The sequence below is a fragment of the Mus caroli genome, chromosome 1, assembly GCF_900094665.2.
Source record: "Mus caroli chromosome 1, CAROLI_EIJ_v1.1, whole genome shotgun sequence".
NCBI lineage: Eukaryota > Metazoa > Chordata > Mammalia > Rodentia > Muridae > Mus > Mus caroli.
The window spans coordinates 61,777,051-61,790,882 of NC_034570.1; the positions used below are offsets into that span (position 1 = coordinate 61,777,051).

The window sequence follows — 13,832 nt, forward strand, 5'->3', positions numbered from 1 at the left end:
CTTTCAAAATTAAGCCTAACAGAGGGACCTACAACCTGCACATAGTATGGTAGTATATGAAGAGACAGTCATTACATAAATTATTAAAAGATTAATATATTGGACAATAAAATAATTGCATGAGAAGAGTTTACATGTTTATTTACAACTTTTAACTCAAGTGTGGACCTATTCATAGGCTTCAAATGTTGATGGTTTACTTCTAATTATAACAACTTAGGCATGAAGAGTTAAGTCACCTTCTAGTCCATATAAACAGAATATCCTTCTAGAAACTCCAGAGAATTCAAGCCAGTCCTTAACTTGCATTCCTTCACACAGAGAGTACAAACTTAACAGACTTCCTTACACAGCAAATGTCACATTGTATGAAGTTAATGTGCTGGCCCTCTCATCCCAATCCCTGGGTACTGTTCCAAAGTCCTAATTGGCTTGGTTTGGTATTTCCACAGTCTGTATTTATCTTAGATCCTTTTGTTCTTTTTTTTTTTTTTAAAAAGAAGTATTTAAATTAGTTAATCTGCTGGTTACTTCCATATTGCTTCATTCAAAAATTCAAAGTGGAGTTCAGAAAAAGAACAAATAAAATTATAGCTTAAGTGCAAACTACATTTCTGAGTACCTTTCATGTAGACGTACCCAATCCAGTGTTTCTTCCACTGCATGGATCCCCCATGGGACCACCCCTGAAAGTATCAGTAGTTTTGTGAACCACACAGAACTGTTTCTTAGCATCCCTTCCACTCTTAAGATTCTCACTGCCTGTCACTGACAATCATTTGTGGGGGGAGAAGAAAATGGTAAAGAGTGAAACGAAAGGGAAGACAAAACTTGGAAGTGTAAAATGTGAGATCTAAATTTGATGCTATTTTTACTAGTATCTTGGCTTTCTCTTCTAATTTTAAGGACTGAATGATTTAAAATAACAATCTCTGCATCATATAATATAGTTTTTGTTTGAACTCTGTCAAGAAGCTTTTTATGTAAATATCTTTACAACTAGAAACTGCAGCCAGAATGGGGAGCAACTAATATAAAGGAATAGGCCAAAACAAACCAAAACTGAAAAAAAGAACACAGAGATGCCTTCCAAGCATAATTACTAGTTATAACTATAATGGAGATTTAAAAACTACAAAAGCTGGGTTGGCCATTCTTACTTGCCAAGAAAGAAACTATTGGAGAAAGAAATTAGCTTCTCAATCTCAGTTACTATCAAATGACATCCAAACGCTTGTCTTTTTGTCCTAATGGAAGCCGTAGTATGATTTCAGGGATGCTGAATATGCACAAGACTATGGCTACAGATAGGAACAGAGTCTGGACTTTCAACCACCAGCATTGATAGATTAAAGGGTGGTGGGGACAGGGGGAGAAGGAGGGAGAGAGTGTGTGCAAAGAGAAGAAAGATGGGGCTCTTTGACAGCAGGCAATATTGCCTTATACTTCCTAGACCTTCTCTAGCTTTGACACTCTGTTAACCAACCCATATGAAGAAACGAAGAAACAGTGTGTGTACCCCTGTCTTTCTCTTTCAGTCTTTCCTTCTAATATTCAAGTTAGGTAAGCATAGAACTATCATTGCGTCTCTACTGCATCCACTTGGAGGTGTCAAAACTACTGGCCTTGGGAGAAGAAGGAAGACCGACAGAGAAAGAGGAGGGGGAAGGGAAATGGAGTGGGTGTGTGTTTCTCCACCTAACACTCTAGCCGAGCTCACACCACAGTATTCCGGTGTCTGTAGGGCGGAGGGGGCAGCATAGTGCCAGGCTTCAGCGAGAACTCCGAGAGGTACTCAGGATTCTCTGCCACAATGGGGCGGATCCGTCCATTCTGTTTATAAAAATATTTTGTGCTGTATTCCTGCAGGTAGTCTGGGTGCTGAAGGGTGCTCCGGGGTGGCAGGCTGTGGTTCCAGTAGTCGGGGTTGTCAAATGCTTTCTTGGCTTTCTCTGGCACAGACAGTACACTGTTTTTCATGTACTCTGCACTCCCCAAGGCATTGGCGAAGGTGTTGAGGTATAGAGGCTCATTCACGTATTCATCCTCCGCCTTGGGTGGACCGCTGGAAGCACTGTGATACTCCGGATTATCTAAAGCTTGAAGATCTCCATTCTTCCTCCGGGAAACAAAAGGGTTCTCTTCCACAGGATTCAGATATTCTGAAATAATACAAAGATACTACTTTCGGAAACCTACTTTCAGAAAATCATTAATCAGACTAAAGTTAAAAGCAGTGGTTAGCTTCTTTAGAACAAGAGAGCCATGAATTTGTTTTCATAAATTTTCAAACAAAACAAAACAAAACATATCAAAATGAAGATTGTATAGTCATGCGGAAAAATGGGTGGGCTCAAATGAAACAAAATGGTGACAGAAAAATTAACAAAATAAGGTATAAAAAAGTTAACGAAATAACAAAGTCAAAGAGCAGAATCCCCATCTTTTAAAATGTTCTTCCCTTCTAAATGCACCCAAATGTTTCCTTTTATCGGGGCTGTTGGGATTGAATACCGGTTGTGTGGCTGGAGAATGTGGTTAAATGCTTGCAAATTTTACAAAAGGCCCAAGTTTGGTTCCCAGGATCAATACTAGAACACTGATAACTACCTATAACTCTAGCTCCAGGGGCTCTAATGCCCTCTTCTGGTCTCCAGGAGTACTAGTATACACGTGACATAAACACAGACATGAACACACACACACACACACACACACACACACACATATTAGTGCACAGACATAAGCATGAATACATATAAAAACAAACTAAAATTTTTCCAAAATATCCTTTAAATAGAAATTTTCATTTATGATTATCTATCTATCTACCTATCTATCTATCATCTATTTATTTTATCATCTATCTGTGTTTATATGTCTATCTATCTCTATGTATCTATCTACCATCTATTCTGGGCTAAATTCATCAAAACAATCATTATACAATGTTAGGTGATTTAGGAGTCAGTAGCTGTGTTTTATAAACAGTGAACAAAGTCATATAAAGATGATATCCCAGGATTTCCCACAGTCTTAATATATGGCTTCTAATGATACTGACAGACAGCATCCTGATCTCTACTTTTAATATCAACTATTCCTCTTCTCCATTGGTGGTACTGATAGTTTAGAAGGAAAGAGGATTTTTTTATGTTTGTTTGATTTTAAAACTGAAATGTTATTTAACCTGGGCGTTTAATCTTTCTGTGTTTATTAATTCACAAACTAACAAGCTATCTTCAAGATTGTGGTGTGTGTAAGTATATACAGAATAAAAAAATAAAGATAAAAACAAAAACAAAAACATGCCAGGTGTGGTGGCACACACCTTTAATCCCAGTAATTGGGAAGCAGAGGCAGGCGAATTTCTGAGTTCGAGGCCAGCCTGGTCTACAAAGTGAGTTCCAGGACAGTCAGAGCTATATAGAGAAACCCTGTCTTGTAAGAACAACAACAACAACAACAACAAAAACAACAACAACAACAAACCAACAGAATCAAATTTAATTTTTGAACATTATACACAAAAATCACAATTTTCTGTGATGAACCTAGTTTCTTTTTTCTTTTTAATTCTGGAGTCTAAATCTAAGTTGTCTTGTGTGCTAAGAAAGCAGTCTATAATGATTCACACCCCTAACCCTAAGCTAAAAGAGTGAAATTGCATGTTTTAAATAAATCAACTCTTTTTCATTGGCATCAAAAGCTTTGGTCCTTTGCCAGTAACACCTGTCTTTCCAACCTCCATAGTAACTTCAATATAGCAGTGGTTCTGAGGCCCTATAACATTATTATAATAGCTCATTCAACTATTGCAATAAAGATGGGGTTAGGTTGTCATTTCTCAGGCTTCTTTGTCTTATACATCACTTGAGGATTTTGTTAAAAATCCAATTTCTCGTTCAGGTGAATCTTGGGATTAGCACTATTTAAAGAAGTACTTAGGCACATAGATGTCGCTGATTCAGGAAACTATTCTATAGTTATAGTAGCCTGGGCCTTTTCTATTATAGATCTCAAATGTCACCATTCCTGCTGGATGAATCTTGGTTTCTACACCCTGCTTGTTTGATGGCAGTGATCATTGAACACAATCACTTCAGAACATTCAGCTTGTACCTTGTTTGGGCTTGTCATGCATTGGAGTCATGTAGCCTTCTTCATCCAGTTCTCCTCGAGGATTCCGTTCTGGGGCGAACACTGTGGGATCAGCACTATACCTCTGAGTGCTACTGTCCTCTTGGACATGGGGTGCCACTGGCTTTCGTAGGGTACCATTACAGCAGGAGTCATCAAACATCTCAGCCGTTGCACCCTGAGCGACTGGAGCCTCTGGTATGGTGCTGGTTGTGGCTCTGTAGGGCATGGGCATTCCTTGTTGTGTAGCAAATCCCCCATCTTGGTACACAAACTGATTCTGTTAAAATAGTAGAAACACATTGGGAGAATCAACTGGTAGGAAAAATTGTAAAAGAAACTTGAATGCTATTAGCCAAAAAGATACCAAGCACATTGTCTTGCAAATTTAGTAATTAATTATTTTTGTTTTTCTAGGGGCTAATGAAGTTGAGGTAAATACTAGAGACATTTGAAATTCTATTATTTTCTCTGTGCATGTATGTGTGAGGTCAGAGGTCAATGCTGGGTGTCTTCCTTTATAGCAGTGTTTCTCAACCTTAATACAGTTTTTCATGTTGTGATGACCCCCAACCATAAAATTATTTTCCTTGGTACTTCTTAGTTATAATTTTGCTACCTGACATGTGCTCTCAAAAGGGTTGTGACCCACAGGTTGCAAACCATGGCTTTATAGCCTCAACCTTAATTCTAGAGACAGTTTCTCGCTGTACCTGAAGCTTCTCAATTTGCCTAGACAGGTTGTTCAGCCAGCCCTAAAGATCTCACGTCTGTAACTTCCCAGTGCTGAAATTCCAATTTCCAACTCTTTGTGCCCTGACTTCTTTTCCTTAATAGGTCAAAAATTGTGGAGAAATAATTTGAAAATTTAATTTTTAATATCACCAAGTAACTCAAGTGTGATCTAATAATAATAAAAAAAAGGTTGTGTGTTCTTCTTCTACAGTTGCCTAATTTTGTTATAAAAACTCAAAGTAAAATGTTACAACAAATGGTCTTAATTGCAGAAGTACAATGAATTGTTGTGAATGATGATCCACCAATGGTACCCTCTGGTCTGTAGTTACTGTGACTTTCAGTGTTCAGTCCCTACCAAAAAGAGAGTCACTTAGACTCAGACTTTGCAGCACATGACCTGCTAGTCATGAGACTGAAGATAAGATCTTCACCTCGAAACATAATCCATGAACTGGGTGAATTCTTCCAATAATTACTGAAAGTGCCTGTTGATGTATGTTATCTTAGCTTCAGTTGTCACCCAAGTTACAGACATCTAAGACATCTACACAGGCAGCTTACATGACCTACAGCCAGTTCTTGACTCACTGTTGGCAAAGGCAAAATGAGGAAATTATAGGAAGACAAGAGAAGAAATGTGGTTAAGAGAGAAGACCAAAACTCCTAAAGGATGAAGGCCAATTGTGAAATACTTACTCCCGACATGGGGGTGTAGGCAGGAGGAGGGCTGTGTCCAATTTCACTCTAATAGGAAAGAAAAATGGAATGATGGATATAATAAGAGGCAACATGGATGGAAAAATAAAAAAAAGAAAGGAGAAAGAAAAGATACGATTTGCATGAGCCAAAGGGGAAAGGCGCAACAGTGATTTTTCTTTTTTTCCTAAATAACTGTGTTCATTCTCACTACAAGCAAGCAAACTTAAAAGCCAATTCTACCCTGAGACAAAGAAAGTCATATTGAAAAAGTAATTTTTATTGATTAAAAAAAATAAGGCTGACATGGAAATCATCATTTTTTTTTAACTAACCCTAGAAGACTGGGGTTGGGGTTGGGAAGAGCTAGGAATAATGAAACTATGTTTTAAAAGAAAGGATAGTTTGTTTTTTCACATAGCAAAAGACCAAAGCAGCTCCCTGCTATTTAAATCATCACAAGATGCCAGTTTGTGTTCATACAAGAAATCAAAAATAGGAGGGGGGGGTTATAAGGAGATTGAAGATGGATTCCAATTTAAATTTTTTTTTTTTTTTGGTATCAGGTCACATTTATTTTCACCATTTCAATGATGACCATTCAGTCTCTCCTTAGAAACAAACCACATAGTATTTTATCTTCACCTTACTTTTTATAAAGTAAGAAACAGAAGAAAATTTTAAAAAATAATTCTTGACTGGAAATATACATTCTATTCCTTATATCTAGGCAGACTTATAATGAGGTTTTGGCTTAAAAATGGTATTTTTATAGCTTAATACTCTATGCTTCAGGCTATATACAAGTGGAGGCAAAATACAACAAACTGTTGAGGACAGTTTCTTAGAAAGAGAAAGAGGAGATGTCTGCTCCTTAATATGGAAATATACTCATATATAGTCACCCATTATTAAACACACTAACTGAGAACTGCCTTCTCTGGAAGAATTTCTCTGCTTTTCTGGTACTTAGCATAATAAATAAAGCTGCCTTTATGAGCAGGCTCTCTACATCTGATCCTAACCCAACCCAACAGAGATGACTAAAAATGCCTTCCAGCCACCTATGCCATTTATATGAAACATCTAAACCAAATATCATCTCACATCAATGTTCCTACAATGTAGAGAATCATAAAGCAATCTTAGGAGATTGTTTCTATGAATAATAAATATTTAATGTAAATCAATAGCAATTGAATAATACAATTTCACTTAACCAATGCTGCTTGCCAGACTGATCAAAGAACAAGTCTTATAATGAATTTACAATGCATTTCACACTATAGTTAAGACCACATGGAGAATAAAGGATTATTTCTTTCTCTAATCACACACAGAATGAGTATGTCTGCCTTATTTCACTTAGGATAAAATCACTTGACCCATCTCTGTTTTTGAAAATGACAAGCTCTCACCTATTTTTCTCCTCAAGCAGTATCTGATTATATATATTCTGGCTTCTTTCAGCAAAGTTTGGGCATTTATGTGATTTTTATAGATATATTTAACATCTAATGCTCAGGACTTGTTACTATACTATATACGTATGATTTTGTCCTGTTAGAAATTTTAGGCTCCAGGTCTAATCATTCATACTCAGTTGTAAAATATCTCACATCCCCTTCTTTATCCCTGGTCACTATATTCTTCTTCAGAATGACAAAATATGATCTGCACTATTATATAAATTTAGACTATATATAACATGTAAGAATATGTCAGCTAAGAAGGATTCTGAAGTCAAGCAATCTCATGTCAAAGATGTCCATTAAAGATAGCTTTTTAATGCTTATCTGTTCTCTAAGCATTATAAGTATGGGCAGATCTTGCTGTCCTTTATAAAGACAGAAAATCAATTCTATTTGTTCATAATATTTGAGAAAGGAATACTTTATACAGTTCAGTGATTTGTAAAATTGAGGAGTTTTACAAAATAAAATATGAGATCTGTCCATATCAGGCAGCTTTCAACACATATCAGTGTTATAACATTACAAACCCCAGACTTATCATCAATCACTGGATAGTATTAAACAAATATTTATTAAATATTCATGATAGAAATCACTGGTCACTGTTACAGATGTTGGAAATACTACAGCATACTAGAAGAGATATGGACACAGATGAGTCTTTTGGGATTTATACAGCTCTATCAGATATTGCCTGAGATTCTGGAAGTAGAATCAATCAAACACTAAAGAATATGCTGCTGGCATGAATTCACAGGAGAAAGAAGGAAACGTGTTCAAAAATAACAGTAATTACCTGTGTTCCTTTGACCTCTTACTTGGCAAAAATGCCTGTACTGGCTAATGCTCAATTTGAATCACAGCTAAAGCTAGAGTTGATTGTGCGTATTGTGTATATATCTTGAAAGATGAATGATCAAAGAACTAACTCACAAACCATTCTTTGTCAGGAAACAGTCCATTATCTATCTTCATTTTCAGGAAGTTGTGAAGGTGGTATATTGCAAATAACTGGACTTTTGCAGTTAGCCTGCTCTGAGAGAAGAAGTGAGGCTCTGTCTCATCGAATGCATCTCCTGTCCCTGCTTTGACAATTCTCCCCATCAAGAACCTGCCAGCTCCCTCTCTGGACACACTGCCAAACAGCACCACAGTAATAGCGAGTCTTCATGCTTTCTCCCCTCCCCCTGCCGTTTTCAGACTTTAAAATGGAAACAAATTCTACACAAAACCCTTAACGTGCATTGTTTTTAGGGTTACTGGCTGCTTTTTATGTTTCTGTTTCCATTTTTCTTTCCGTTTGCTTTTTTATCTGGTTTCCACGATAAAAGGCACCTCATTCATTTCCCCGTGGAAGGGCAACGCAGCTCCAAGGGAACATCTGTGAGGCCAATTAGCTGGGCTGGAAATGTGATATAATTGTTGTTTAAATATATTTAAATTACATGTTAATCACTATGTCATAATTTATGGGCTTTGAAAATAACTTTTTATACTTCAGAGCCAAGCCAGCTTTTACTTGCTTTTGCTGTTTTTAGTTTGCAACAAGGGCGACTCATTCCCCCTCTTTCTTAAATTCCCTGCACTCGAGGCGCTGAACTTTTAATATTGGAAAGAATGACAGCTGCAAGTAAATTGGATGAGTGAAAATTAAGATCCCCACCACAGCCAGAATGAGCTGCAGTGACCTTAGAGTCCTGAGCAGAACAAAGCCGGGCTCTCAGTTAAAAGGCTTTGTTTTCACATTGAGCCACTTTCTGCTGTCCATCAAAGTCTGGCTTTGTGGATCTTTGGGAGGCAGCACCAGGTGCACTCATTCAATTAGCTGGTGAGAGGATTTACTGTCAGCAGGACAGAGATAGAAAGAGATGGGTTAGAGCCGGTGGGTGATGTGGAGTGTGTTCATGGTGGGGCGATTAGTAAGGGTGATAGATAGAGGAAGTTTAATGTCGTGTCCCTGTCCCTGGGACATGGTATGATTGACTTGAACCCAAATACCATAGGTTACAGAGAAGGCAAGTCTTAGCAAGTGCAAAAAATGTAGTGTTTGATGCACTTTTCAATTCCTCAAAATTAGCCTTACAGTTGCATGATACCTATTTGAACCTTTATCTGATTACATCACACCAATGTATGTTCTTAGAAAACAAAAATAATACATATTTAAATACCTGCCTAGCATCTATCTCAATTAAGCATGTACTTAATGAGCTTTTATCTTCAAATAATTATAATTTTTGACAGCAAGTATAACAAACTATAGCAATTTCAAGAGCCAAGAGTATAGATCCTGCTATCTGAAAATGTGTCTGTAAGACATTGTTAATCCATCAGCACTAATTTATTGCCTAGACACTTCCACATAGTAACTATTATGGATTTTCACCATTTTATCCTCCAGGGCATGTAAGCTTAACAGTCTGGTGTGCATTTCCACTTTTTCACAGGTCAGATATCAACTCAAAGAAAGTGTTTTTGCATTGTCTGCAATTCCTGACATACAGCTGTAACACTCTGTCTTCCTAACAAATCCACGTACTTGGGGAAAGCCTTCTAAAATGTACTCATATGGGAGAGGCCTACTGATATTTCAACTGCTGACTTAATCAGTCTATTTATCTGCGATTTTATGTATACATATATATTCTATTGTCATCTACTACATATCTATATATTTATTTACCTATTTATTATTTAGCATCAATTTATTATCTATATATCACCAGTCTATGATCGATAGATCAAGTACTTACTACCTATCATTTTATTATTATAGTGTCTCCAAATAATTTATAAGATATAATAAATTATAAGATATAACTTTAAAATCTTCATTACTAAATGAATCAATCCAGTAAAACTGAAAATTTCACACCATCACCTTTCGCTTTATGTCATTGCTCCAGGAACTATTACATACGGCAGTTTTAAAATATTATTAATACAGTCAAAAATGAAAGGGCATGAAAAAAATTTACATTGGACTCAACATTTCTTAGCTTTTCACAAGGTAAAGAAGAAGGTATGTTCCATCTCTCAAGATTAGTAATCGTTTAGAGATTTTCTCTTTGCCATCATGTCAATGCCAATTCTGTTTGTCTGTTTGGTGTTGTATTTTACATCTTGACTATGTCAAGTAAGATTTTGTGTGCAGGCTCCATTTTTAGTGTGGTGGGTAATTCCTAGGTACGGGGAACTTTAAGAGATTAAGACCTGCGGGAAGTTTATCTTTGTTCTTGGTTCTTCTGAGATCCATCAATTAGTTCTTGCAAGAAAAGTTATTATTAAAAGAGCAAGGTGGATTCTCCTCTTGCTCTTTCTTCAGGTCTGATCATGTAATCTCTCCCTGTTGCACATACTCTACCACTGTAGTGATGTCTGCCATGATCGAATGCAGCAATTGTTGCTCAAACAGAGCTTGGTTCATAGTGACTTGTCTTTTAAAATTGTCAGCTAACTTGCCTCATCTAAGTTACCTAGTCTCAGATCTTTTCTAACAGTGGTGAGAATGAATAAAATTATTTATAATAATCCTTTTCCTAGCTTTCTCCTCACTTCCTCATTTCCTCTTTACCTCTCTCCTTCTCTCCCCCTCTTCCTTCCTTCCCCTTTCTTCTGTTTTTATTTCTAGACAAAGGTTGCAATGATGAACTGTTTTCTCAATAGCTACCAGCTTATGCAAATACAAAAATGCTAGCTGGTTTAGGATAAACTGATGATACTGTCAGTTCACACAGTAGGAGAGGCCCACTGAACCCATTCAACCATTTTCTCTTATAACATTGCTCATGTTAGCTTAGTTTTTTTTTTTGCTTTATTTTAACACATGAATATGTTTATTGGCAAATATGATTCATTAAACCACATAGGAGTCCCACTTACTAATATATATTTATGGTTTTTAAAGTTATCTTATTTGCTTGCAAGATAACAGACTGTGAAATGTTCGGCCTTCTTTTTAGCTACATTACAAAGTATTTATACTTATATATCCAAAACTACAATTGCAGTATTTATATCACTAGGATATGTGCTGGAGAATGTGAAAATATATGGAAGACATGGATTATCTTAAAAGTAGAATAGGGTAAGTAATAGAGTTACTGGAACTGCAAATGCTGTAATGCTTGTTTTGGCATGTCGATTCCATTCCTTGTTCTAAATGATAAGTGTTGGCAGCACACAAGCATTTCCACTCAGCCCAGACAATGACTTCCTTGCTGTGTTCACATCATTTCAATGTCAACCACATTGGAAATACCTCCAGTTATGCTGGCTTCTGCAACGTGTTTGCCAGATAAAAAGTGATTTTGTAACAATGGTTCATTCACCTGCCTACTGCTCTTTAAGCTACCCGGTGGCACAGCTGTGGCTGTGTATAAAAAGGTTTCTCTTGGTCCACCTGGAATTAGGACAGCTGCTTCCTGGGAGCCGATCTGAATAATGTACAGCGGCTACTCCAAGAGAGCTCCTGACAGAGCAAACAGTGCACGGCTGTCCCACTAGCCCAGAGCAAACACCACTTACATTTCATAGAAACAGGCTGGTATTTACAACGGATCTGAGCAAAATGAATATCAGATTGAAGGCAGTACCCCAAGAGAAAAATACTTTCCCTAAGACCTACTTGTTCACAGAAGTCCGAACAGTTCGTTCTCGTTCTCTCTCTCTCTCTCTCTCTCTCTCTCTCTCTCTCTCTCTCTCTCTCTCTCCTACATATAAAATGTGAGATGAAAAAATGTTCAAAGCATTCCTGCAGCTATTCATGGACCACTCTGGAATTTCCTGGAATTCAGGGGGAAAAAATAGACCAATATTTCTTACTTCTAAAGTCAACTATATTAGTCAGGATCAGGGATATAATAATTTCCTTTCAAGTTCTAAAAAAGTTAACATTTTTGTCTTTCAATAATAAAAAGAAATAAACCAAAAATAAAGCAGACCTAAAATAAACTAGACAGCATAATTTAAGTCTGACATGGATGCCAGCGGTGACACACTCACATACGCTATTTTCTGCCAGGGTTATAGAGAAAGCAAGTTATGTTCCTTGAGATCAGATGGCTACTAACTAAGAAGAAAATTTCAATGAGTCTGAGTAGAAAAACAACTTTTACAACTCAATTTAGGGAATAAAGAGTCTACCTGATCCTTAGATCATGTTTGAGTCAGAGGTGGAGTCAGCTGGGACTCCAAAGAGGGTAAGGTCCTCACCATTTGTTTTCTCACCAAGGTTGGTTACTCAATTTTAGGTTCATGAAATCTTTGTCAGTCTATGAAAGGCTTCTAAGCTCATCTATCTTTTGCTTCTGTATGAAGTATGACTATATTGTCTACCCATTCCAAGTACACTGTTATGGGCCTCTTGTAGTTATGAACATCTTATTTGCCCTGTTCAGGGACTCAGCTTCTCTGTCAAAAAGAATTCTGTTTGCTTTTTTCAATTAATGTCTAAAAGTTTCTTAAACTAGGGTTCCTGTTTCATGGTGGACCTACTTTCAGGTAACACTGAAATATTGGCTGCTAATTCCCACATTATTATCTGCAACTGACCTGTATCACCATTGGATTATCCTATAGTATTTCCAAAATTGTAATCCCTAGCAGAAATGGCCATTTCCTCACAAATCAAATCTATTTGTCTCTTCAGTTAATGATTGATATTCATCACAACCCATTCACTTTTGCAAATCAGACATCTCAATGTTTTCCTAGATTTCTCCTCTACCTTATGCCTCAGATTTGAGCATCCAAGCTCTATTTTTAAAAATGTCTTCTAACCGCTAAATCCAGACACTTTCTTCATCTTTCCATTGTGGTTTAAGAGCCATATAATTTACCATCTTAATCATTACTTGGGGGTAAAGGAAAGTATTATTACTTGTAGCAGGGGAACTGGGTAAGCCAGAATTCACTAGAGAAGCCTGGCATTGTAATAATCTTAATTATGTTATCTTTTGTTGACTAGAGCACTGTAATAACATTCTTGCTGATCTTGTTTTAGGCATTCTTTTCACATCAGTTACTTTGTGTGTTTGCAAAACTGCAACCACTCCTCTTGCCCCCAGGTTAAATGAAATTCCATTGTGTCGGCATTGAAGGCTATTGGAAATTGCAATCATTGCCAATTTTCCAACCTCCTCTTTCCAACACTCCTCACACAAGCCTCCATCTAAATAAAGTGGCAAATCAGCAGATCTCTACAGATCACTTCTCTTTCCCTCAAGTATCTCTCCAGATTCTATTCTCTTTATCTTTCTGGCTAGCTTCTTTGCCTTGATTTCATATTAGCCACATGGGAAACTATCTTTATCCTGCTTACATTTATTTTTTGATTCATCAAATATTTACCAAGAAATCATTATTTGTCTCAAGGGAATAACTTATCAACTATTATCAACTATATTCCAACTTTCCTTTGTATGAATTTTATTTTTTGTTTCTTTGTTTTGCAATGTGATGGTTGGCTTTAACTGTTGAGTTGAGAGAGAGGGGGAGGGAGAGGGAGAGGGGGAGGGGGAGGGAGAGAGAGGGACAGAGAGAGAGAGAGAGAGAGAGAGAGAGAGAGAGANAGAGAGAGAGAGAGAGAGAGAGAGAGAGAGAGAGAGAGAATATCACCAAGGAAGCAGCTCAGTCAGGGATTGTCTAGATGAGTTTGGTCTTAGGATGAAGAGCTGCTCATTGTGCATAGTACCATTCCCCTGGCAGAAAAACAAATGAACTAAGTACTAGCATGCATGTATTAATTCACCACCCTGAGATCTTGACTACAGATGTGATTTG

The 13,832-nt window shown here is 37.1% G+C and overlaps 1 protein-coding gene across 6 annotated transcripts in view; it reads right to left on the bottom strand.

The window, feature by feature from the left end:
• Positions 1-477: 477 nt before the first annotated feature.
• Positions 478-13,832, bottom strand: part of Erbb4 (erb-b2 receptor tyrosine kinase 4) — a 1,013,423-nt gene continuing 1,000,068 nt past the window's right edge. For 4 of the 6 annotated variants that reach the window (XM_021185960.2, XM_021186041.2, XM_029481143.1 and 1 more), the window contains exons 26-28: positions 5,575-5,622; positions 4,123-4,420; positions 478-2,162 (exon numbers count right to left, since the gene is read on the bottom strand). In XM_021185960.2, coding sequence (XP_021041619.1) covers positions 1,717-2,162; positions 4,123-4,420; positions 5,575-5,622 — 792 coding nt within the window. In that variant the 3' untranslated portion in view covers positions 478-1,716. The remainder of the gene's footprint in view (positions 2,163-4,122; positions 4,421-5,574; positions 5,623-13,832) is intronic. The other 2 variants (XM_021186126.2, XM_021186207.2) reach the window with 1 other exon arrangement.